Source organism: Urocitellus parryii, chromosome 9 (assembly GCF_045843805.1).
Source record: "Urocitellus parryii isolate mUroPar1 chromosome 9, mUroPar1.hap1, whole genome shotgun sequence".
Lineage (NCBI taxonomy): Eukaryota > Metazoa > Chordata > Mammalia > Rodentia > Sciuridae > Urocitellus > Urocitellus parryii.
In genome coordinates this window covers 44,609,401-44,634,627 of record NC_135539.1, presented here as the reverse complement: position 1 = coordinate 44,634,627, position 25,227 = coordinate 44,609,401, and the positions used below count along the sequence as shown (strand labels likewise).

Here is a 25,227-nt window from a genome sequence, read left to right as displayed (position 1 = left end):
CAGCATCCTGCTTAATAACACATGCACTAATGTCAGAATGCCTGAACTCAAGTTCCAGCTCTACCACTTCCTTGATGCTTAACCATGAGCTCATCACTTCACCTATCTAAACTATAAAATGGAAATGATCATACTACACAATTCTCAAGGCTGCTGTAAGGAAAATGTAATGATGAATGGAAGGTGTGTCACTAGTACCTAGGAAACGTGCATTAAAAGTCATTGTTTCTCTTTCAAGGGAGAATGCATGTCAGGGACTGTGAGGAGAGTACTACTGTCTGTCTTTCAACACCTGCATCACTTAATATAGCTAGCAGGGAACATTCTCAAAAACAAACTGTTACCTTTATTTTCTCTGGCTAAGACTCTTCAATAATCATATTACTGGTGGGCCAAGTTAACACTCCTGGAAGACGATAAATCAAGGTTTTTGCTTTCTCAAAGTGATTGAGAGCTTCTAGGAATCTAAAATCAGAATTAGGAAAAAAAAAAGAAAAAGATGTGATGTGATATTTTCATTTACTACAAGAGTTCACAAGACCTAGAGCTTCTTGGTAGGAGTACCTTCAATAAAACATCAGATGGAAGTATTCAATGAACACTAAATTTCCTTTAAATAAAACTAAGGTTTATTGCTGCTTGCTATTACAGTAATATAAACTAAATATAACTGTGTCCTGGCCTTTGGCTTTATCATGGTAAGGTGCGTTCTATTCCTTTTAAAATGCAACTTTGTTCCATTCAAAAAATAAGAGGTTGTGAGGGGAATGGGATAATAAACATGGAGGTAAATGAATTACAGTAGATGGGGTAGAGAGAGAAGATGGGAGGGGAGGGGGGATAGTAGAGGATAGGAAAGGTAGCAGAATACAACAGTCACTAATATGGCAGTATGTAAAAAAATGTGGATGTGTAACCAATGTGATTCTGCAATCTGTATTTGGGGTAAAAATAGGAGTTCATAACCCACTTGATTCTAATGTATGAAATATGATATGTGAAGAGCTTTGTAATGTTGTGAATAACCAATAAAAAAAAGAAAACATTTGCACACATATGAAGTATGTGTAGAGGCTGAAAAGGAAAGACAGAGAGAGATACCAGAGTCATCAATTCCTAGGAATCAACAATAAAAAAAAAGATACTGAAGTATTAGATGATGAAGTTAATGAGGGCTTTATTCTCTTTAGACTAAAAAAAGAGATTCCCTGCTTTCTCCAATTTTGAAACTATTTTCTAATTTAAAAACTTATTTTTGCCTATACATATGTAAAGATTCATATGTAGGGCTGGGGTTGTAGCTCAGTGGTAGTAGAGTGCTTGCCTTGCACACGTGAGGCACTAGGTTCGATCCTCAGCACCATATAAAAGTAAACAAATAAAAATAAAGTTTAAAAAAAAGCCAATAACTCACTGACAAAAAATTGAAAAAAAAAAAGATTTATATGTAGAAAAGCTAGACTACCATCCACCATAAGACAATTATCAATAGCAGGATACAAATGGTACATTACAATGCCAAAAAGCAGCTATTAGACTTTTACCCACATCATATTACTTAGGAATTAAAATGTAAATGCCTTTCAACATGGCAAAGACTTTTCAGTTTACCACATTTCCATGATTTTACACATTTATGTTTCTTTCCTGGACCTTGTGAATACCAGCATATCACCGTTGCATTAAACAAGTATGTCCTAACAATTTACACTACACTTTGAAATTAATTTCATTTGCTATTACTATAAAGGTGATTGCTAAATCCTATTTCCCTTGTAACTACTTGATCCTTACAGACCAATTCAAAATTAACTTCATGAAGTAAAAGAATTTTCTTTAATCTTTAAAAATCTACAAAGAGGTTCCAGGCACACTCTAAGATTGGGTTCCCAAGAATCTCATAAAAAACTTTCCCTAAAAAGTTAGATGAAAATATGAGGAAAATTAAAAATTATAAGAGATATTTCAATCAGTGAACAATTATTTCTTTATACTGTAACCTATGTATATTGAATGCAAGTGGTTGGAAACACAGATTTCTTTTTTTAAAGCCCAAGACACAATCCTGTTCTGTAAGGGTCATACAGGCAATCTGGGGAGACAAGACTAAGAGCAATAAAACATTTAGAGAAAAGTTGTATTTTGAACTTGGAATAAGGATTTCTACTATAATAGAAATTCAGAAAGGTTTTTATGCTTAACTTATGATGTATTTAACATCATGTTAACATGTACCTTTTATTTAAAACACTTTCATACAATTGTTTTGGAAATAGGTGCTTAACATCAAAATGTATAAACCATATTTTAAAGTACTAATTTATATCAATTCAGTCACCATTTATACATGAAATGTACAAATGGATATTAAATTCTTCATGTTAAATACTCTATTACTGACTTTCTTATGAATTACAAAATTAAGAAGCATCAAGAATTGCACTGATTGATCTTGCTTTAATACTTAATATCGATACTAAGATGTCAGCTCCTCAAAGTAAATCACAATCATAATAGTGTGCCACACATAAGGTAACAAAATAATTCCAGAAAAAGGATCATCATCACATTAAGACTTCAAATTTATCAGCCTGGAAATTAATGTCATTTCTACTAACCTGGTTTTTTTTAAATATACTTTTTCCAATTTCACAATAGGCCAAGCAATCAAGTCCCTCATTGGGGTAGTGTTCAATAATCCTTTTAAACTGGTTTTTCAGCTTCAGATAATTCCTTTAATAAAGGTGAGAACAATAATCACTTATGCAAGAAGAAAAATGTTAAAACAGACTTCACCCCAAAGTTGATTTCTTTCGTGTAATATTAAAAAAACTGTATATTAAAAAATTCTTATGGAAAAATTATATTCTCTGCATTTCATTTTCTTAGAAGTTATACAAATTTCCTGTAGCTAATCAGATGAACATATGGAAACCCAGGAATTCAACAAATCCAACCTTGCCAAAAATATAAGACAGCCAACTATATAAACGTTTCTTTGTACACACAAAGTGATGGCCCATGCTGGCTAATACTATAAGATGTAAATTCATGATAAAAAACACACAAATACAAATACACACATGCACACGCATTGTAATCTACATCCTATTAAGTACTGCTCTCTTAGACAAAAGCTATCTTAAAAATAGCCCCCCCCCAAAAAAAATAGCCCTTTAGAGGCATCCCAAGAATGTCTGAAACAAGGGCTGGACTGTGGTCAACACATGACTTCCTTAAGGGTCTATGCTGATGAAAATCTTTTAAATGCATAAATTCTACCATATTCATACTTTTTTAAAAAAATTTGTCTATTTTATAGTAAATCATGAGTATAAGAAACTATTTCTTCAATTCCAATAAGGGAAAGCATGAAATTTATTATTCTGTCAAGATAGAATTAAAATCATGAAGTCCTGTTTCCATTGATATATTATAAAACAGAATTAGACAGGAATTAATAGAAGGCATTCCATCTGTCACATCAAGAACAAGGAAAATGAACCTCAGGCACTGTAGATTCTCAGAAGTGAGTAAAACATAAACGTCAAGTTTGATCTTAACTAGGTAGCAATTTAGAGTTGAACTTTCATTTTAACAGGGAAGTTTAGCATCCAAGTTGGCAGAAAGGATATGTTATAATACTTGAAATCATTCTAGAGAACCTCAAACAATGTTATAACACTGAAAAGCACAGGTAAGTAAGCATCCCAGGAAAGTTAAAGAAGAGCATGAGTAATGGGGACCACTAGAGCTCACACCTACATGCAGACCGTATGCTATTACCTGAATCCTCCACTTAAGAATTAACCAAACACCAAACTACTCATCACCCAGAACTAAGAGCTATTAAGCATGATCATGTTTACTTCAGTTTTCTAATAAAACAGCATAACACAAAGTTGAGATCTCCTTTCTAACTTCCTCAGGCCCATTCCCTCTTTTATCAATAAATGTTGTCATTATCTTAAATATGATAAACGGGTAGTCCATGATTTTTTTTCAGTTTTACAAAATGCAGAGATATCCATAAACAATATTTAGTATTGTTCTATACTAAATTATACACTAGTGTTATCACAATGTTTGTGTTCTCCAACCTGCTCTTTTCCTTCAACTTTATGTTTTTGCAATTTGCCTACCATGATACATTAGACTCTTTATTTTTTATGTAAGTAAGATGTAGAAGCCCAGTACTGCAAGCATTACTTTTTTCTAATAGGAATACAAAGTTTTCTTTAAAAAAAAAGAAAAAAAAGCACAAACTATTTAAATTTAGCTATTTCAGCCTTTCAAGAAAGTACACAGAAGGAAATGAGCCAAAATGGAAAAACAGTTTTTATATATCTTACAAAACCAATATCCTATTTTAATTGTTTGTTCTCTGTGTTACAATCTTACCTCAGGCTGTCCTATTTAAAGCAGAGAAATGGCAAGTCCATATACTACTAATACATATTTAATCATGGCCAGGTTCAATTGCTGTCAATAAAAAGGCTTTAGTTAAAAATCTAAACATAAATCTGCCAGTTTACATCACATTAACCTTCTAGCCACAACAGTGTAATAACATCACTAAACAAGTGTAATAACATCATTCATCAGTATGATTGAATTAATGATCAAATAGAATTAGAAAATATATTTTGCAAATACAAAACTGTTATATTCATATCAAGTATTTAAAACACAAAATCAGTGCTGGGGTTGTGGCTCAGCGGTAGAGTGCTCGCCTAGCATGAGCGAGGCCCTGGCTTCCATCCTCAGCACCACATAAAATAAATAAATAAAATAAAGGTATTGTGTCCAACTACAACTAAAAAAAAATTTAAAAAAATAAAACACAGAATCGATGTGTCAGTTGTTTAAGGCATAGTTCATAATAAATTAGAATAATTTTTAATTAAAATCATGTGTTTTTGCATGTGTTAGTAACAGATTAAGTAAGATATCTGCTTTCACAATCTTGCTTAAGCTACTCATTTATCTAGTTAATTCCTTCTTGCTGGATAAAAAAATGCAACCTAAAAGCGAGTCCAAATTCTTGCTTTATTAAAAGACTCCTTTTCATAAAAGGAAAGGCCAGAAGGTTCTGATAACCCCAACAATGGTCAAAAAGAGAACATAAGCATGGATCATACATTGAATGTAATCACAAACTCTGAATTGGGATCATCACCTGTGCCCCACAACCTGGAGGAGATTCACCTGCTCCCAGCCCAGGTATAAGGTATATAAATTCGAGTTAAAGCCTTGATTTTTTCTAAATTCATCTGAGGTGCACTGGTATTGATAAACAAGCTATGATTTGGCAATTTTACCTTTATTTTTTGAGGTTCTAAACCATTTAGCAACTCTGTAAAGGCCTGCGCAGCACTTCGGCAACGCTGCTCCAATAAGGCTATGTAACCATCTTGAATTAAGCTTCTTAGCATTTTCATTATATTAGCAAAATCCTGCAAAAAGAAAAAAAAGAAAAAGAAATTTTATTTCACTAGTGCAAATCTACAGCTTTTTAGTTTAAAACTTATGATGTTAAATTCGCATTAACACTTTATAAATGATAATAAGTATTTAAATAAATACTCAAACTATGCTTTATTCATCATATTCCTTTCTCAGCACAGCACTGCCTCATTATCTTCATTCCTCTGCCACTGCCCATGAGAGAAAAGTTTGATTCATTTTATTCTATACAGTGCAAAGCTTTGCTTACTTTTTCAGTCTATACCAATAATATTTTGGAGTTTTAACAATGTAAGAAGAAGACTAAACATCACTAAATAAGTAAATTGTCTGGGACTACAACAATTAGACACATAATAATACAGGACCTATGTACTCAAACAATCAGATTTTAACAACTGTCATCCTGTGCTGAAACAAACATTAATTTTAAGCAAGAAATACATATTTCAATCGTTAACTACTCCTACTTCACATGCACTTAAATATAACCAGAAAAAAATTATTGACAGAGTACAATATTAAATAAAAGGAAAAACATAAAAAATAAAAACAAAATTGACATAATATACTCAAATAAAGTGATAAACTTTTTGCAAGTTGAAAACATATGTACACAAACATTATAATGTGAATTCAGATTTTAGTTACATGGCAATAGCCTTAAGTTACAAAAGTTCCACAAAGATGACAGAGGTAAGACATTAAGATAAAGTCTCGTCATCCTTGCCATACATGTGTACACCATTCAGAGAACAGAAAATACTGATCTAAACAATATACTCCTCACTGTTCCTAACAATAAAGACTCAAAAGGTAAACTGTAGAGTTTAGTCACAGATTAACAAAAGATTCCTGATGGTTTCTAGCCAATGAACCAAAATATAGGACAACTTTCCCCCAAAATATGATGGAAAAGAACAATTCTCATATTAACCTGGTTATCCACTATAGTATTTAAAACACACATGAGAGCCACATTTGTTTTAAGATGTGAATTTGAGATTACAGACCATGAAGTGCTGTCCTGTCAATCACTAGTTATTCACCTTTTTAAAAAATATTTTTAAAAAATATTTTTAGTTGTCGATGGATCTTTATTTTATTTATTTATATGTGGTGCTGAGAATTGAACCTAGTGCCTCACACATGCTAGGCAAGCACTCTTCCATTGAGCTTCCACCCCAGCCCAAATATGCTGTTTTAATCTCCTTTCTTATTCTAGGAACGGATCCACATAGCCTTGGAAATTATTTCCCTTAACATAACTTAACATAGGATATCTGTACTGTAAGTTTCATCAGACCAGGTTGGACACTGTCAATGCAGACTCCCTCTGTCTGCAACATCTGGGAGGGGCCCAATAAAAACGCATTGAATAAACAATGGGTTCACAAACAACTATCATAAATAATCTTTTTACCTTCACAGGCTTTTTAAAAAGTCCTTCAGGGTTTTTAGAGTCAGTAAAAATATAAAAACATATAATTAAAAAATCTCCCAACTGTTAACAAATTCTAAAACTGCTTTTATTCAAATAATTAGAAATCTGTTTCAGTCCTTTGTAAGATGTTATAGACCTAATAATTAATTGAATTTTAAATGACCCATAAATTTTGAAGCAATTATCCTATTCCATGATATAAATTTTCCTCACTAAATAACATAAAAAGAATTTACCAAGTTTATTGTTAAAGTAGGCATAATGAAACTGCATATGTTTAAATCTTTTTAAATTATCCAAATCTTTGAAAAATATTTAAAGTTAGTATTACTATTATTAAATCTTTGGCAAGAAATTCTACAGTTCTAACCACTGGTTAAATCTCTGGGTAACAATTTTTGAATTAGTATTTAAATTAATGATAGTCCGGTTTCTTAGCAAGCATATATTAATTCATGACCAGAGCTTTGCTATTTCTACTGGAAAAGCTATTTCTATTACCTGGTGTGCAGCTCTGGAAGATTTAGGAAACTGTTTCTCCAAGATGTTTTTCAAATCAACTGGTAAAGTCAACTGTGAACTAGAACTTAAAGAGAAAAGCATGTTTTAAATCATCTTAAAATAAAACAGTCCTGTTTATATAAAGAAAAATACAGAGTAAATGGACAGTCACATGTGAGTTCCTAAATAGAAATATTACTAAGACACTGATTTCCCCAAATTACTCTCTAAATCCAATGTAATTTCAATAAAATGTCCCTATAAAATTAGAGGAAAAAAAATACCTGAATTTCTCTGATTCATTGTTTCCGGATTTTTGTTTTCATTTATGTTTTGGAGGCTGACCTGTGAATACAAAAGCATTTGTTCCTGAGATCCATACATAAAAATCCACAAGCCTGAGAGCAAAACAATAAAAACATATGTAAATTGGAATAAGAAAGCCAAAGAAGCAATACTATATGAGAGCATAATTACAAACAGGTAAGCCAGAAAGGAAGGCAGGCACTGATGATGGTATTCTATGTATGATGTAAAATTATTACAAAGATAAATTATAATGATGATAATAGTTATTTAGATTTGCAGCAGATACAGAGAGATATAGGCAAGGGCTCCTATTCTCAGGCATTTTACAATCAGATGGAAAGAAAGGACACATCGTTTTAGTAATGAAGAAAAGACAAGACTATGCCAATATTGACACATTAATTCCACAGCCAGTAACTTCTCTCCTAACTACAGAAGGAAGAAATCACCCACCTAAGGCAGAGTGGTTGGGGAAAGGGTTGGTGAGGATGCAGCCTTTCTTTGGTCTTAAGATGAATGATTTGGACAGACTGGTTGGAACCCAAGAGTAGAGTTCATTTATAAATACTAAGTAAACCTGCACAATCTTAAGAGCTCTAGCAAGATAGAAGGCTAGAAAATGACTGCAAAGGCAGGCTGGTGTGAGTGTTCGCAAACCCTTTGCTTCAGATACCCATGAGTCATCAGGCTAGCCTTTATCACACTGGCAGGAATCAAGCCTCTGTGTAGCAGGGGAGTGACACATTCAAAGCTACATGGAAGAGTGAGCATGGCGGAAGGACAGAGAATATGTGCTAGGTTTGTGGGGACAGCACAGAGCCGATCAAGGTCAATGAAATAAGAAGGGTGGAGCCCAAGCTGGCTTCAGTAGCCTCAGAAAGGAAAGGTACAGGAGTCTTAGTGTGATTTCTGCTTTGTGAGGTTGGGCAAAACTATTTAACCCTAATCCTGGGATTTCAAGTTCTTTTACTGAACGTGGATACTGATGAGTAGATAGTATTTAAATAAGTTATTTAAATGTGTTGTCTGCTAATAATGGCCTAAGAAATATTAATGAATTAAAAACTACCTTCTAAAAAAAAAAAAAAGCTTAATCCTCAAAGATGTTTCACATGGTGTTGGAATCACAATAGGTAAGACAAACACCTAAGTTCCCACTCACTGTAAGCACACTAATTGCTAACCAACTGCAAATGTTCAGGGGTTCAACATGTGGAATTAGACCCCAGAGAAGACAGAATGTAGGTAGTAAAAGATAAAAATGGATAGAAACAAAGCCATTCAAAAGAAAACAAACGAGAGAAAGTAAAGAGAGCAACAGGGTATCACTAACTGGAGACCAACAATCCACTTCAATAACCCTGAAAGGTACTCTATATGAAAGCTTGAGATAAACAACTATTGGGTATAACAACCTTTAGAATCATTAAAAAAAGTCTATTTCCTTAAACTCTTGTTTTAAAAAACAGAGAAGCATGTAATCCACGTGAGAAAGATTTTCCTCAAAATTAAAACTAAGCAGGAATTAGCCTAAAGCATTCTTATGGGCTGAATGTGTTGCCCCAAGATTTGTTATGTTGGAAATCTAATCCCCAATGGTTTTAGGAGGTAGAACTTTGAGGAGGTGATTAGGTCATAAAGTAAAGACCTCGTACAGGAATTAGTGCCCTTATAAGAAGAGGTCCCAGGAGATGCCCCCATCCTTCTATCATGTGAGGACACAGCAAAAAGTTAGCCATCTACTGTTGGGCACAGTAGTACACCCTGTAATCCTAGCAACTCTGGAGACTAAAGCAGGAGGATCCCAAGTTCAATGTCAGCCTCAGCAACTTAGCAAGACCCTTTCTCAAAATAAAAAAATAACAAAGGCTGGGGATCACGCTCAATAGTAAGTCCCTGGGTTCAATTCCCATTATCCAAAAAAAGGTCATCCATTAACCAGGAAAAGAGGCCTCACCAGATACCAAAACTGCTGGCACCACAATATTGGATTTCCCAGCCTACAGAAATGTGAGAATTGAATGTTTGTTGTTTAAAGCTACCCAGTTTATAGTATTTTTGCTACAGTAGTTCCAAAGGACTAAAGTATCCATTCTTTTTTTTTTTTTTTTGGTGCCAGGGACTGAACTCAGGGGTACTTAACCAGTGAGCCACATCCCCAACCCTTTTAAAGTTTTTTAAATTTAGAGACAGCATCTCACCAAGTTGATTGCCTTGCTAAATTGCTTAGGCTGTCTTTGAACTTGCAATCCTCCTTCCTCGGCCTTCCAAGATGCTGAGATTACAGGTGAGATTACACCACACCTGACAACAGACATCCATTCTCAACAGGAGTTGAGTATTACCCCAAATACAGTGAAAAAATTAAGCTGTTGGGAGACGAAAAAGCCTAGTTCTTTTTATATATAAAGCACAGATGAACATATTGTATGTAAACAGACAAGCAGTACGTATGGTATTAAAAATTTCAGAGGGAGATTGATTAGGGGGAAAAATGTAAAAAAGAAAAAAAAAAAGAAAGAAAGGCTCCTGAGATTAAGGAAAGGGAGATAATAATGAAAACTTTCAATAACAAGAAACAAAGGTGGCCTAAAAGTGATTAAGGACAGATCAAGAAATGCTATGTGCTTAAGTGTTCCTTTCCATTCTTCTTATTGAAGTTCCAAAATTAAATGAAAAGACCGAGCATTGATTTCAAATACTCAATGTTTTCTTAACAATAAAAACTGCTATGTTTATGCTGAGTGTTCCCCAAAAGTCCACGTGCAAAGGCTTAGTCGCTAGAGTGGCAATATTAAGAAGTGCTGTAGAATCTTGAAGGAAGTTGGTTAAATCGCTGGAGAAATGCCTTTGAAGAGGAATGTGGGAGCCTGGTCTTGTCTTCTCTCTCTGCTTCCTGGCTCAGGATATGAGCAGTTTGCTCCACCACATTTTCCCTGCCATTGCAATCCACTGCCTTACCAGCACTGAGCCAATACAGGCACCATATCGTCACATCTCCAGAACTATGAGCCAAAATATAATTCTCTTTACGTCACAGCTAGCGTTTGCCAAATATTTCATTATAGTGATGGAAAGCTGACTTATACAGAAGCATTATAAATTAAAATGAGAACAAGAGCAAATATAAATGAGGCTTGTACAAATTTTAGGGCATAAAGTTTAGGTAATACTACGACAACTCAGCAACAATTTATATAAGAAAAAATACTCACTTGGTGGTGGTAAAAATTCAAGATGACAGTCACAATCATCTACCTTCAAAGCTTCATCTACCACCTGCCCATGAAAATAAAACTAGTGAGACTGTAAAAATAATATAGCCATTTCAGTTATACCAATCCTCAGCATTTATCCAAAAGAACTAAAGTCAACATACTATAGTGATCATGCATATCCATGTTTGTAGCAGCATAGTTCACAATAGTCAAAACTATGGAACCAGTCTAGGTGGTCATCAATGGATGAACTGATCAAGATAATGTGATACATACACACAATGGAGTTATACTCAACTATAAAAAAGAACAAAACTATGCCATTTGCAGGAAAATGTATGGAACCTGAGCACATCATGTTAAGAGAAAGAAGCCAGACTGAGAAAGTCATGGGTCATATGTTCTCTCACACTTGGGAGCTAGAGAAAAAATAAAGAAAAAAAGAGGACCGGTCTCATGAAAATAGAAGAGAGACCAACAGAGTAGTGGAGAAGGGACCAGGGTGAAGGGAGAGGAAGTACTGGGGAATGAAATGGACCAAATTGTTATATGCATGCATGAGACTGTAACAATGGATTCCACTATGATGTATACTTATAATGTACTGTTAAAAAAATAAGAATTCACTGGCCATGTAATAGAATTTGTAGTAGAATATGATAGAATTCACTCAAGCGCCTAAAATATGCATCTAGTTACTAAGTCTAAAAGTATAAGCAAGCATACAAAATGATAACTAGTGACCAGAGATCAAGACAAATGACAAATTCTTGAATGACAATTCTATCTCTGATGCCTAGAATGATGTCTATTCAACAATGACTAAACTGAATATTACCACATTATTCCTGTGCTCTTCTCCCTAAATTAATACAGCCTCTTGGAGATTTTCAATATTACCAACAAAAGGACTTAACGGTATATTAAGAAAGTTTCTTTCAATGCCCATCACCCTCCCAATGACAAAACATCATAATCTTTTCTTTCCTCAAATCTTGAAGAGAAATATAATGTGACTTAGTGATAGCTGCTGAGTGTTGGAGATATATCACAGGTAGAGGAAAACTCAGACACATTTATCTGGGTCACCTGACCTCAGAGGCAGGCTAGAAGCCTTAGTGTGGTGCTCTGAAAAAAACCATCAGACCAAGATTGCTGCTGAGCACCTTGGCAGAGGTGGGGAAGGAGTGCCTCCTAGGCACCCCAGCTTAGCACAAGTTGGCTGGTGAGCTGCTACAGTGCCAGGTCACAAACAGATTACAAATCAGAAAAGGGAGAAAAAGACAAATCCAAAACACAGGGAGGGGTAGAAGTGACTTGGCCAACAGACCCCATTGTCACTCATTCCTGAGACTGGCTGGGTGACCTAAAAGAAGGGTATAAAAATGGACTAAATGGCAAAATTATATCTAGAAAAAAATAATTTTAATATCTGTAAATATAGTCAGGCTTGACAGTACATTCCTATAATCCCAGCGACTCAGGAGGCCAAGACAGGAGGATTCCAAGTTCAAAGCCAGCCTCAGCAACTTAGAAAGGCCCAAAATAAAAACAAATAAATAAATAAAAAGGCTGGGGATGTGCTTAACTCAGTGGGTAAGCATCTCTAGGTTCAATCCCTGGTTTAAAAAAAAAAAAAAAGATATGTAAGTGTGATTTCAGAAGAAATTCTGTGACTTTAAATATATTATTTTTATGTAGTTGTATGAGGTATAATTGGTTGTAGTAATATGAGGAATAATTGCACTGCGGATGTGGTTCAGTGGTTAAGCACCCTTGGGTTCATTCCCTGGTACCAAAAACAAAACAAAACAAAATCTAAAAAAAGAATAATTTCCTTGATCTCAACAAGTAAGAGTTTTTACCACCAAAATAGTTGGTTTCCACTATCACCAACATGTTACTATTAATAGCTGAAATAATTTTAAGTTTTTAACTGACCTTACCTTTAGATTCTGATTACCACCGTTTGCCATCTTGTAGTTAGTTTTTTTGAGATCTCTTTCCGTCTCCACAAAGTTAAGTGAAGTACTAAAAGCAGGTGCTGATAAATTCCTCGGTATATAGGCCCTAAAATGGGATAAAAGGAATGACCCCTTTATTCCTACTAATTAATAAGCATTTTTAAAAGTTATCCTTCAAAGAAACAGGTTGCAGCAATTATAGATTTTCTTCCTTGAAAGCAAGGTACCACTGTTTTGAAAAGATCCTCTACCTCTCAGGTAAGTCTTTATACATAAGTAGTATTTAAAACCAGTTCAAGGCTAGTATTCTGGGTTCTAATATTAAAGTAAATAAATCTTCATGTTTCACATATTAACAGCTTCACTATCCTGTGTGCTTATCAAGGGAGAAAGGCTTAATCTATTTAAGTTGCCAAATAAGCAAATGTAGAATCCTGTCTATTTATTTTCTTATAAGCATTCCTAAATCGATTTGTACTCTTTGAAAAGTATCAAGAGGCTGGGGCAACGTTTCCAGGACAGAGAGGAAGGGCAAGAGGCAAAGGCTGTGTATCAGCCCTCTACTGCCAGGACCCCATGACCAACTGCTCCCCGTCAAGCACAATAACTTCAAATTAACATTCCACTCCTCTTTTCTCACTAAATTAGGCTACTAATCATCCAAGTTGTTCAATAAAATAAATCTGACAACTCACAGATCACCTGATATTTTGTGTGCAAACACACACACCAAAAAAAGAAAAGAACCCTCTTATTCTTCCTTCCCTAAATTTACTATAGTTGCGATTAAGTTTTTAAAATGACAAACACAAGTGATTCTTAAGTTCACAGGGCAAAGTCATTCCAAGTAGTAGCTACTGATCTGATATTAACTCACCTGCTTTCATAAAAAGCTTTAATTGGATTCTTATTTGGTGTTCGACCTATAAAAGTCAATCACACACACACACACACACAGAGTAATCAATGGATTGGCAACACAGACTTCAAAACATTTTCGAATTTCCTTTAAGCTGAGTTAAGAACATCAAACAACTTTAGAAAGTTGAAAAATAAATCAAAACAATTTTACAATCCTAGATGTCAGTAATTTAAGAATGATGTCAACAAACTGTTGTACACCATGTGTGACATCCCACTGCATGTGATTACTGACAAGATGACAGCAATACATTGATTTGAATCAGAGAGGGTACCTGTCTTCAAGGAGCTCACAATCTAAGAATCTTGTTAACAGCTGGATGACAACATCCGCTAGTTACAAAACTGCTCAGCTCAGCTCCATAGACACTGAATATCCAAAGAAGAAAAAAAAAAGGAAAGACCTAGATACTCAAAGTGCAAAGAAATTTTTTCAAGCACTGAGAAAGAAAAATGACTAAGTACAGAAAACAAGGTTGAAGAATGGAAATTTACAAGTCCTAGCCTGCACAGCCAATTTCTGATTATAGATGTTCAACATGCTATAGAATTATTTGCAAACTTGGTGCAAACAAATTAAGCAACTCTATTGAAGGGCCTTTTCTTTTAGAAATAACTTAAATGATGAAAAGTTTTACACAATTTCCTTTCAAAAGCATTTATTTTATTCAAAATTTCTGAAAAGAATATTTTTCTATAGAAGAATAAATAATAATTTGGTTACTGGCTGTTTCAAATAAAAAATACAAATCATGTATAATAACCTAATGGAACATATTACTAACTCTACACTGAAAGATATAGAAAACATAAGTAACTTGAAGATAACATAACAAAATAAGCACAAATCATCTGAGAACTGATTTATGATCCTCTGTTAATCTAAGAAACCCACCTTTGAAACTTTAAAGGGAATTCAACTGTAACCAAAAGAATCTTAGGTGAAATACCTTGTCGGTCTTCTATGTGTTTTTGTAACTTTACATGCTGATGAATTAGATCCTTGATTCCCTCAGGGTCATTTTTACAGAGTTTTTGAGCTTTTATGTTTGCTTCCAGGGCCCAGTCATATTCCCCCAGCATAGAAAGAGCAGCACAATAACGATAATGACCCTGTTCCAAAAAGATAAATTTATTTTTTTCCTCAAAAATATGCTTAAATTAAATAATAGGTAAGGAAAAATATTGTTTGAAAATGAATTAATTGAAATGTTAGATCAGGCCCCTATCATGAAAAATAAATAAAAATGTTAACACCTCAAGAAATAAAACTAATGAATTAGTAGAATGTTATGAATAGGCAAGTGATTTTTAAAAATTAACTAGAGATAAATATTTTTGCTTAAGAGATTTTGGTACCCCAGCGAAGTATTCAACTTCTGTTATATTTTACTAATAAAGTACTAAACAGTATTTTGTGAATAAAAGTAATTCATTATAAGAAACAAATTTTTAAAAAATACTTTAAGGCAATAATATTCACTAAGTCATGACGTGCCCTACACTTTGGAAATCAAGATTTTGGAGCTGGAAGGAGCAACCAGCTTGGGCAGCATTCCCAGCACCTATATACAAAAAAGAAAAAAAAATTGAAAAGTATGTAAGACAACTTAACCAACAGAAAACAAGAGAGAAACCAGGAATGGATTTGACACAATCACCTGATTTATGACAAAGTGACACTGCAGTGCTTGGAGAAAATAATACTTTTTTAAAGAAATGGTGCTGGGTCAATTGGACATTCATATGAATTTTGAACCCTACCTCACATGAAATACAAAAATAAACTTCAGAAGGCTTGCAGATCTAATTATCAAAGTTAAAATTGTAGAAGAAACAGAGTACACCTTGGTGGCTTTGGAGTAAGCAAAGACTACAAACAAAAAGCACTTACAATAAAGGAAATAATAAATAGAATCTACTATAATAAAATTAATAACTTCTCAGTGAAAACATCAAGAATGAAGACGTACTGAGAAGACATCTGCAACACAAGTCTGACCAAGGACTCATCCAGAATACAAAACAATACAAAAAACTCCCACAAATGAATAAGACTTTCAACCTAGGAAAAATAAAAATCGAGCAAAATACCATGAGAATATCCAAATAGTCAATAAGCATATGGAAAAATACTCAACTTAAATATCCTTACTTGAATTATAGAAATGCAAATAAAAATTACAGTGCTATATACTCCCACCAAAATATCTAAAATGAAAGATGCAAAATGATAAGTGCTGGTGAGGACATGGAACTGAAATTCACATGTTGCCAGTAAGACCATAAAGTGATTAAACCACATAGAAAACTATGCATTAAGGCTAAATACAAGCATACCTTTTGTCCCAGCAATTCAAGTCCTCGATTATACACTTTAACAAAAATGGATACATACATTTACAACACTATTTGTAAAAGCCAAATACTAGAAACTACTAGAAACTACCAAAATGCCCATCGACAATAGAATGGATAAAACATGGTATATTCATGCAATAGATGAACACTTTACAACTACATGCAACAATATGGATCTCAAAAAGAATGCTGAAAGCCAAACACAGAAGAGCACATAGTATGCAATTAATTTATAATTGCACAAAGACAGGCAAAACTAACCTCTGGAAGTCAGAACAGTAGTAATACAGGGGAAGGACTTGGGTAGTGACTGGAAGGAGAAACAAGGGGGACTTCTTAGGTACTGGGTCTATGATGTGGGTGTTTTCAATTGTTTGGTCTCTGAAAACATGTATTAAGATCTTAAAAAAAACACCTACAAAGAAAAACTCTTTTTTTTCCTGTTGGAGACCATTATCTGGTTTGATGTCTGAGCCACAATGGCCACTCTGCCATCCTGAAGGGACAGCCCGCTGACCAAGTGACACTCTAAGGCTGGAAGAAAACAGGTCTCTGATTACACTGTTCAATAATCTTAGAAAGACCTTCTTTTTGAACTTGTGAATGAGATTGTTTTTTTCACCATTTACACCATTTGCCTCAGTTTGTTTTGTGCAGCCCAAAATATCTTAATCTAATGGCACACCTCTTAAGCTGCAGTCTCTCCCCCAGCAAGTTTACAAGTTACCTACGCTAGCTGTCTCCATTTCTTCTCACTTTATTCAACTCACTCCAACCACCTTCTGTTCCAAGACTCCTACTAACAGATCTACTAGTAAATGATGTTCATTTTGCTAAACCCAAATTCCATTGAACTAACTGGCTTCTCAGCAGCCACAGACTCCCCTGGCGACTCTCTCACTTCTATGACACCACACTTAGTTTCCTACCTACATCCCCAGCCACTTCTTAATAGTCTCCTAGATAGGTTTGTCCTTCTCTTGACTGATTATTTGTGTTACTCAAGGGTCAATCCTGATTCCTCTTCTAGTCTCAGACCTGCTAAAGGCCAGCAGGTCTCAAACTTGTTTACACATTAGTACTATCAGAGGAGATTCTAAAAGCCCAATGCCCAAACTTGACCCTAGATCAGCTACACCCTAGCATCTTTGGGTAATCTTTCTTCAGAGCTCAAATAATTCCATTGTGCAATTCAAATGGAGACCTTCTTCCCAAAGCAATCTCACCCATATCTACAACTTCAAATCATCTAGGTCAACTATCCCAAACATGAGTTCCACACCCACAAAACTCACTGCTATATGATATACTAACATGGATGTGTCACATGCACTTCAATTTAATTTGAAATCAAATTCTACCTCCAATAAATGTATTCATCTTCCAGTGACTGACCAATGTCATGAATGGACTCGGAAACCATTAAGACAAAAACCTTACACCAATTCTAATCATTGCCTTCTCCTTCAAATCCCTACACCAAACCACAGACAACGTCTGTCAACTTTCTCTCTAAAGTACCTTGAATCCTTCCACTTTTCCACTTCCACTACCATTACCCTGCTCCAAGCCATCATCATCTCTGACCTGTAGTCCTACAACAGACTCCCAACCCACTTCCATACTGCATCCCCCTCAAATCCATTCTCCCCATTGTACTAATGGTGCTGTCTCCCCTTACTACAAAATCCTTTACTTTTTTCTCAACACTTTTAAAAGCCAATAACCTTGACGTAGCCTACAAGGTCTAGTGCCAGATTACCTCTCCCTCTCCTTTGTCTTCAGGCCACCTGGGACACTATCAGTTCCACAAATGCAACACAGCCCTTCCCATCCCAGGCCTTCACATTTCTGGCCCACTGTTAATAACACAAGAACTATGTGTTTTTGCTAATTTCTGACATCAGCCAAGATTTTTCTGAAAGAATCCCAAGAATTTGTTGAATCAGGGCTGAATGCTACTTTTAAATTAATGCTATGACTATAATTGTATTACATTAATATTACAATTGTACCATATACTATAAATATCCAAATTTTTACTAATATACGGATATATATTGGCTATAAATTTTCACATTTACTACCATTGTGGCCAGATCCTACTATTAAAGCAAAATGAGCATAGTAAATCACATGGGGCTACGGCTCATCCAAACCAGTGCAACCCTAATCACTCTGGTGAATGGGTGAGACTTTTGGCAACAGAAATACCGAGCAACATACATTGATGACAATGGGAAGATACAAACAGTTATTTACTATTGGAAACTATGTAACATGGTCAGAATACTAGATAGAGGGTAACCACCTATTCTAGCTCAGGCACTCCCCGGTCAGAGCAAGCAGCCCAGCCCAGGGATGTGCAAAGGGACCATGGAGGCTATGAGAAATCCTGGCTTTTTGTTTTAGTGTTTGTTTTTTACTTGTAGATGGACACAATACCTTTATTTTATTTATTTATTTTTATGTGGTGCTGAGGATCGAACCCAGTGCTTCACATGTGCAAGATGAGCACTTTACCACTGAGCCCCAACCCCAGCCCTGTTTTTTTAATCAAAAATGTATATGCTATCCAGTTATCATTAAATTAACATTCACCCAAAAGAAGTTTTGTCCAACCACAGAATGAGAGGAAATATTTGCCAACCATATGTCTGGTAAGGGTCTAGTATCCAAAATATGTAAAGAATTGTTATGACTCAAAATGAGAGGGCAAATACCTGTTAGAAAACGGACAAAGGATTATAATACACATTATACCAAAGAAGATACCCAAATGACCTAGAAGCCCATGAAAGATGCTCAACATCATGCGTTATTAGGGAAAAACAAATCAAATCCAAGTCATACCCACAAGGACAGCTATCACCAGAAATGTAGGTGATGAAAGTCTTATTAAGGATAAGGAGGGCTGGGGAAGTGGCTCAAGAGGTAGCGCACTCACCTGGCATGCGTGCGGCCCAGGTTCGATCCTCAGCACCACATATAAACAAAGATGTTGTGTCCGCCAAAAACTGAAAAATAAAAATTAAAAATTTTTTTAAAAAAAAGGATAAGGAAAGCTGGAATTCCCAGTGCTGGTGGGAATGTCAAGAGGGCAGCTGCCGTGGTGAACAGTTTGGCAGTTCCTTGATTAAACAGTTACCATGTGATCAGGCAATCCCACTGGAAAGTACATTACCAAAGGAAGTGAAGACATGTGTCCACACAAAAACTTGCATACAAATGATCCTGGGGGTATTGTTTATAAGAGCTAAACATATGGATAAGTAAAATCTGGTATATCCACACAATGGAAAATTACTCAACACCTTTGCTTTTATGGGGGAAGGGAGGCTCAGACAGGAGGATTACAAGGTCAAGGCCAGACTCGGCAACTTACTGAGGCCCTAAGCAACTTAGACTCTGTCTCAAAATAAAAAGTAAATAAGGACTGAGGATGAAGCTCAGATGTTAAGTGCCCCTGGGTTCAATCCCTGGTACCAAAACAAAATGAAAAGAAACGAATGAAGCACTGACACATGATACAGCACAGATGCAGCCTGACAACTGCCAAGTGAAAGAGCCCAACACAGAGACCACATATTGTATGTTTCCAGTTACATGAAATGCCCAGCACAGAGAATCCCACAGAAATAGAAAGTAGATCAGTGATTGACAGGGAATGGGAGAAAGGAGAAATGGAAGCCACTGCTAATGGGTAAGGGGTGACACATTATTATTATAGTATGTATGATATATAATATCACATATCCTCATAAAATATGTCTTAATCAGCCCCATGACAAGGTAAAAAGAAATAAAAAAGGCAATAAAAATTAAAAATAAGTCATTAAATCTTTTACTTTGAGCCTTAGTAAAGCATGTATTATGTCTCAGATATTATCAATTGTATGTTTAAAATAACATGATCATCAATACAGAATTTTATAGATTTTCATTAAACTTGATGATAAATATTTAGCTGTTTTGTAATTCCTTCTTTAGTAGAAAAGTCCAAGAAGAAATATAACACAGGGAAAACACTTTTTCCTCCTACCACAGTAAAACTGGTTAAAACAAACAAACAGGAAACAATGTCTGGTAAACCTCTTTTTACCACTAATTTCTGACCTACAGCCTGGGTTATCATGAAGGGGCTGAGTCCCTCCTTGAGGTACTCATTCATTTCCTTCTCCAGTGATGTCCCATAGGGAGGTGCAGGATGTGCTTCATTCCTCTGCTCAACACTCTGACTTCTACTTCTGGTCCACAGCAATGCTTATTTTGTTTTTGAGCCCAGCTATTTCTTTCTGGACTCTGTTTTTAAACCTATTATTGCTATGTGCAATGGAGAGAACTACTACATCATGTGACCAGAACTCTGGGGTTCTGAGAGTGTGTATTCTACACTGCTGTGTTAAAGTAGATGGACAAATGGTCAGGTTAGTTAAGTAAAGATTTAGGAGTGGGTGGACGTAATTGTTTTCACTGCATTATACCACCTTCTGAGGGCCAAGATAGCAAACAAATCAAGATCTTTGCTGTACTTCAAAAGTGTCCAGGATACTGGTGACAGACTGCCTTTGAGGAAGTGAGGTTCCACAGGAGAAACCTGTCAGTAATGGTAATAATTATGATTCCTCATGGGACAAGAACACTGTGAATCATAAGTGATATTTCCTCTTTCTGCTGGTCACACATTGGTGACCCACATGTGGCAAGAGCACCTTGTACAGCCTTTTTGGTGCTGACTGGTCTTCAACTTCTGTTCTCTGCCCTTATTTTAAAAAGAGAAAATTATTACATTATGTCAGATCATGTAATCTACCCTATATCCCTTTTTGCATGCATGAAGGATTAACATAATCTAATAAAAACTGCCTCACTCATTTCCCTAGCTGGATTGGGTGGAGGTTGTGTTAGCTCTTTGATTCCTGGTATGGTACTGATTAGCAAATTTTGGCTATTTGTGAGCAATATGTGTTGAGCACCTTCCTTTTCTATCTCCATCCCTAAGGGAGACTGGCCTTTGCTTCATAGGGTCCAGCATCCACTGGGAATATAACAACCCCCCAACCATCTAGCTATCACACTTCCCCTCCCCAGAATACCTCCCTTTTCTATTACTCCAACCTCCAGGGCCTCTACCTGGCCCTTCCATTGCGTTGTCCCTCTACCCACGGTATGGCCTCCACCACCTCCTGGATCCCTCTGCGGGTGCAGCTTCAGCCTCCCAGAAGCCTGTCATCCCACATCGCTGGAACAGCCTCCTTTCCACCCCACCTTCTGCGCTGGCCAGCCCTCCCCAATTCCCAGACCCACTCCGGCTGCAGTCTCTTTACCCCAACACCTTCCGGGTCCTGACCTCCCCGACCCCTGCACACCTCCCACATGGGAGCTTCTCCCTGCATCACGGCACTCAGGTACCCGCCCTAGAGGCCTCCGCGGCCTCGCTTGCCCAGCGCGGTGTCCCTTCCCGGTGCCCGCGCTCTCCCCCCCCACAGCATGTCTTCGGCGGGCCTCTTCCGGACGGCGGGCGGGGGCGGAGCGCGGCGGGCGGGGCGGGGGCGGAGCGCGGCGGGCGGGGCGGGGGCGGAGCGCGGCGGGCGGGGCGGGGGCGGAGCGCGGCGGGCGGGGCGGAGCGCGGCGGGCGGGGCGGAGCGCGGCGGGCGGGGCGGAGCGCGGCGGGCGGGGCGGAGCGCGGCGGGCGGGGCGGAGCGCGGCGGGCGGGGCGGAGCGCGGCGGGCGGGGCGGAGCGCGGCGGGCGGGGCGGAGCGCGGCGGGCGGGGCGGTCGGGCCTCCCCAGCAGCGGGCGCCGGCCATGCTCATCACGTGTGCTACCTGTACCTGTGGGCGGGACCGTGGCTGTGCCCGGTCGCGCTGCTCCTTCACCTTCTGCGGCTTGGCCGTCACGTCTTCTGCGACGGCGAGTCAGGTGGGCGGGCGAGTCTTCTGCAGCGGCGAGAGTCAGGTGGGCGAGCGGCGGAGTGGCGAGAGTCAGGGGCGGAAGCGCGCGGGGCGGGGCCGGAAGCGCCTTCGGCTGCGCGGGAGCGGCGGGGCGCGCGGGCCGAGAACCCCGGCCTCCCCGCAGCGCCATGCGCGGTGGGCGGCCTCTGGGGGACCTGAGCGCGGCAGGAGGCTGTTCCTCCTGCGCACCATGGTGCAGCGGCTGCGCGCGTTCCGCTGCTCCTTCACCTTCTGCGGTGCGGCGGCGCGCACGTGTTCCTGAGCCCCGGCGGCCGCGTCTTCTGCGTCGGGGAGTCAGGTGGGCAGGCGGCGGCGCGGCGAAAGTCAGGTGAGCGGGTGGCAGCGGGGCGAGAGTCAGGTGGCGGGCGGCGGTGTGGCGAGAGTCAGGTGGGCGGGTGGCGGGGCCGGAAGCGCGCGGGGCGGGGCCGGAAGCGCTTTCGGCTGCGCGGGAGCGGCGGGGCGCGCGGGCCGAGAACCCTGGCCTCCCCGCAGAGCCATGCGCGGTGGGCGGCCTATGGGGGACCTGAGCGCGGCAGGAGGCTGTTCCTCCTGCGCACCTCGGTGCAGCGGCTGCGCGCGTTCCGCTGCTACTTCAACTTCTGCGGTGCGGCGGCACGCACGTGTTCCTGAGCCCTGGCGGCCACGTCTTCTGCGTCGGGGAGTCAGGTGGGCAGGCGGCGGCGCAGCAAGAGTCAGGTGGCGGGCGGCGGCGCGGCGAGAGTCAGGTGGCGGGCGGCGGCGGCGCGGCGAGAGTCAGGTGGGCGGGTGGCAGCGGGGCGAGAGTCAGGTGGCGGGCGGCGGTGCGGCGAGAGTCAGGTGGGCGGGTGGCGGGGCCGGAAGCGCGCGGGGCGGGGCCGGAAGCGCCTTAGGCTGCGCGGGAGCGGCGGGGCACGCGGGCCGAGAACCCCGGCCTCCCCGCAGAGCCATGCGCGGTGGGCGGCCTCTGGGGGACCTGAGCGCGGCAGGAGGCTGTCCCTCGTGCGCACCATGGTGCAGCTGCTGCGCGGGTCGCGCTTCTCCTTCACCTTCTGCGGGGCGGCGGCCCGGCGGTGCGCACGTGTTCCTGAGGCGCGGCCCCGGCGGCGCGCACGTGTTCCTGAGCCGCGGCGGCCGCGTCTTCTGCGTCGGGGAGTCAGGTGGGCAGGCGGCGGCGCGGCGAGAGTCAGGTGGCGGGCGGCGGCGCGGCGAGAGTCAGGTGGGCGGGTGGCGGGGCCGGAAGCGCGCGGGGCCGGGCTGGAAGCGCCTTTGGCTGCGCGGGAGCGACGGGGCTTGCGGGCGGGGCCGGAAGCGCCTTGGGCTGCGGCGGGGTGCAAGGGCTGAGAACCCCGGCCTCCCCGCAGAGCCATGCGCGGTGGGCGGCCTCTGGGGGACGTGAGCGCGGCAGGAGGCTGTCCCTCGTGCGCACCATTGAGCTCCTCGCGCTGCTCCTTCACCTTCTGCGGTGGCTCACACGTGTGCCTGAGCCCTGGCGGCCGCGTCTTCTGCGTCAGCGAGAGTCAGGTGGACGGGCGCGTCTTCTGAGTCCTCGAGAGTCAGGTGGGTGGGTTAGAAGCCAACGTTTTTATTTGAAATCTGAGACATGTTCTACTTTTGAAAGTCTCACCTTTGCTATTGCCATTTATATGTCCTTTAAAACCAGAGCTGCCACACCCTCCAGCCCAGCCAGCTGTTGAGCACACAGGCCTCCCACCAAGCCGCCCTCTGCTCTCCCCCACTTCCTCTCTGTGAGCAGGCTGAGTGGTCTTCAGCCACATTATACCCAGGCACTTTAGAAACAGTTTTTTTGAGATGTGATTCACCTCACGTACAACTCGGGAATTGAAAGTGTGCACACGTCATTTCAGAGGTTTTAGGATGTTCTCACTTGTGCAGGAATCACAATCAACTTGATTCTCATCACCCCTGTGCCCATCAGCAGTCACTCCTGTCCTCTGCCTCCCTCCCCAGCCAGGCACCCCCACTTGAGTTCCATTCCTGCTGCTTGCCTGCTGTGCATAGCTCTCACAGCGGAACCGTACCGCACGTAAACTTTCACATTGGGCTTCTTCCACTTCATATAATTTTTTCCCAGCTCATCGATGCTGCATGACATATTCATTCCTCCTTTGTAATAAATACTTTGTGCTGCTGTCTTTAACCTTTTGAAATGATGCCTGGGCCACTGGTTGCATCCAGGGGGCCAGTGCCCAGAGCTGAGGGTGCAACATCTGTCTCCTCAGGCCAGCAAGATAATCCTGGAGATCAAGAAGGCCTTTGAGGAGAGCCTGAGCATGCTGAAGTGGATGGATGTCAGCCAAGGAGAAGGTGAGGATGCCCGGGAGCTCGGGCACCCAGGCTTCCTGCACCGGGCGAGAGCAGCAGAGAGAGTGCAGGGCTAGGAGAGGCCAGCCTGTCCCCTGGGCACGCATGGATGCTGTCCTGCCTTGTGACCAGTCTAGCAGGCTGGGGGGACAGCCTGAAGCCCAGTGTCACACATCTTTTGGCCGAAGGTGGACAGGCAGGAGAGCACGCGCAAGAGAGGTGGACCAAGCCACTGTGGTGCCCACTCCCTCCACAGCTCCCAGTTCCCCAGTGGTGGGGGACGGAGCCTCAGAACCTCATCACCTGCCAAAGGTTCCAACACTTGAACTTTGGGGACACATTTGGACCATAGCAGCTTCCCTTGGGGAAGCAACATTTAATCAGAAACCCAAAAGATTAACTGGGGGCTGGGGTGGTGGCTCAGCGGTAGAGCACTTGCCTCACCTGTGTCAGGCACTGGGTTCGATCCTCAGCACCACATAAAAGTAAAGAAAAAAAAGATACTGTATCCACCTATAACTAAAAAATAAATATTTTTTTAAAAAAGATAAGTTAGGCAAGGAGGGAATGTTTCCAAAAAGAGATGTGAAAGTCCTAAGTGGGGAGGTGCCTGATCCCCCGCCCCTTGACCTGACCCTGAGCCCAGAGCCCACAGAGCTGGGGCCAGCTGGCCAGCATCGCGGGTGCTCAGTTCTGTGTCCCTCCCATCTAGGCGGACGCCATCTACAATGTGATAGGCTACCCCAACTTCATTATGGACCCCAAGGAACTGGACAAAGTGTTCAACGAC

The 25,227-nt window shown here is 40.2% G+C and overlaps 2 protein-coding genes across 12 annotated transcripts in view; one reads left to right on the top strand and one right to left on the bottom strand.

Moving 5' to 3' along the window:
- LOC144256943 (transport and Golgi organization protein 1 homolog) overlaps window positions 1–22,414 on the bottom strand; it is an 88,195-nt gene extending 65,781 nt beyond the window's left edge. Inside the window, exons 1-13 of one of the 5 annotated variants that reach the window (XM_077802845.1) lie at window positions 22,017–22,414; window positions 19,132–19,201; window positions 16,446–16,494; window positions 14,774–14,936; window positions 13,780–13,825; window positions 12,885–13,008; window positions 10,936–10,999; window positions 7,696–7,756; window positions 7,412–7,496; window positions 5,322–5,456; window positions 4,402–4,482; window positions 2,619–2,733; window positions 345–465 (exon numbers count right to left, since the gene is read on the bottom strand). The gene's annotated coding sequence lies outside the window, so the exon portion shown is untranslated. The remainder of the gene's footprint in view (window positions 1–344; window positions 466–2,618; window positions 2,734–4,401; window positions 4,483–5,321; window positions 5,457–7,411; window positions 7,497–7,695; window positions 7,757–10,935; window positions 11,000–12,884; window positions 13,009–13,779; window positions 13,826–14,773; window positions 14,937–16,445; window positions 16,495–19,131; window positions 19,202–22,016) is intronic. The other 4 variants (XM_077802840.1, XM_077802841.1, XM_077802844.1 and 1 more) reach the window with 4 other exon arrangements.
- Window positions 22,415–22,589: 175 nt separating this feature from the next.
- LOC144256944 (endothelin-converting enzyme 1-like) overlaps window positions 22,590–25,227 on the top strand; it is a 30,172-nt gene continuing 27,534 nt past the window's right edge. For all 7 annotated transcript variants that reach the window (XR_013344341.1, XR_013344339.1, XR_013344340.1 and 4 more), the window contains exons 1-3: window positions 22,590–22,893; window positions 24,356–24,440; window positions 25,150–25,227. Coding sequence is in view for 3 of the 7 variants with exons in the window: in XM_077802846.1 (XP_077658972.1) it covers window positions 22,633–22,893; window positions 24,356–24,440; window positions 25,150–25,227 (424 nt within the window). In the remaining 4 variants the exon portion in view is untranslated. The remainder of the gene's footprint in view (window positions 22,894–24,355; window positions 24,441–25,149) is intronic.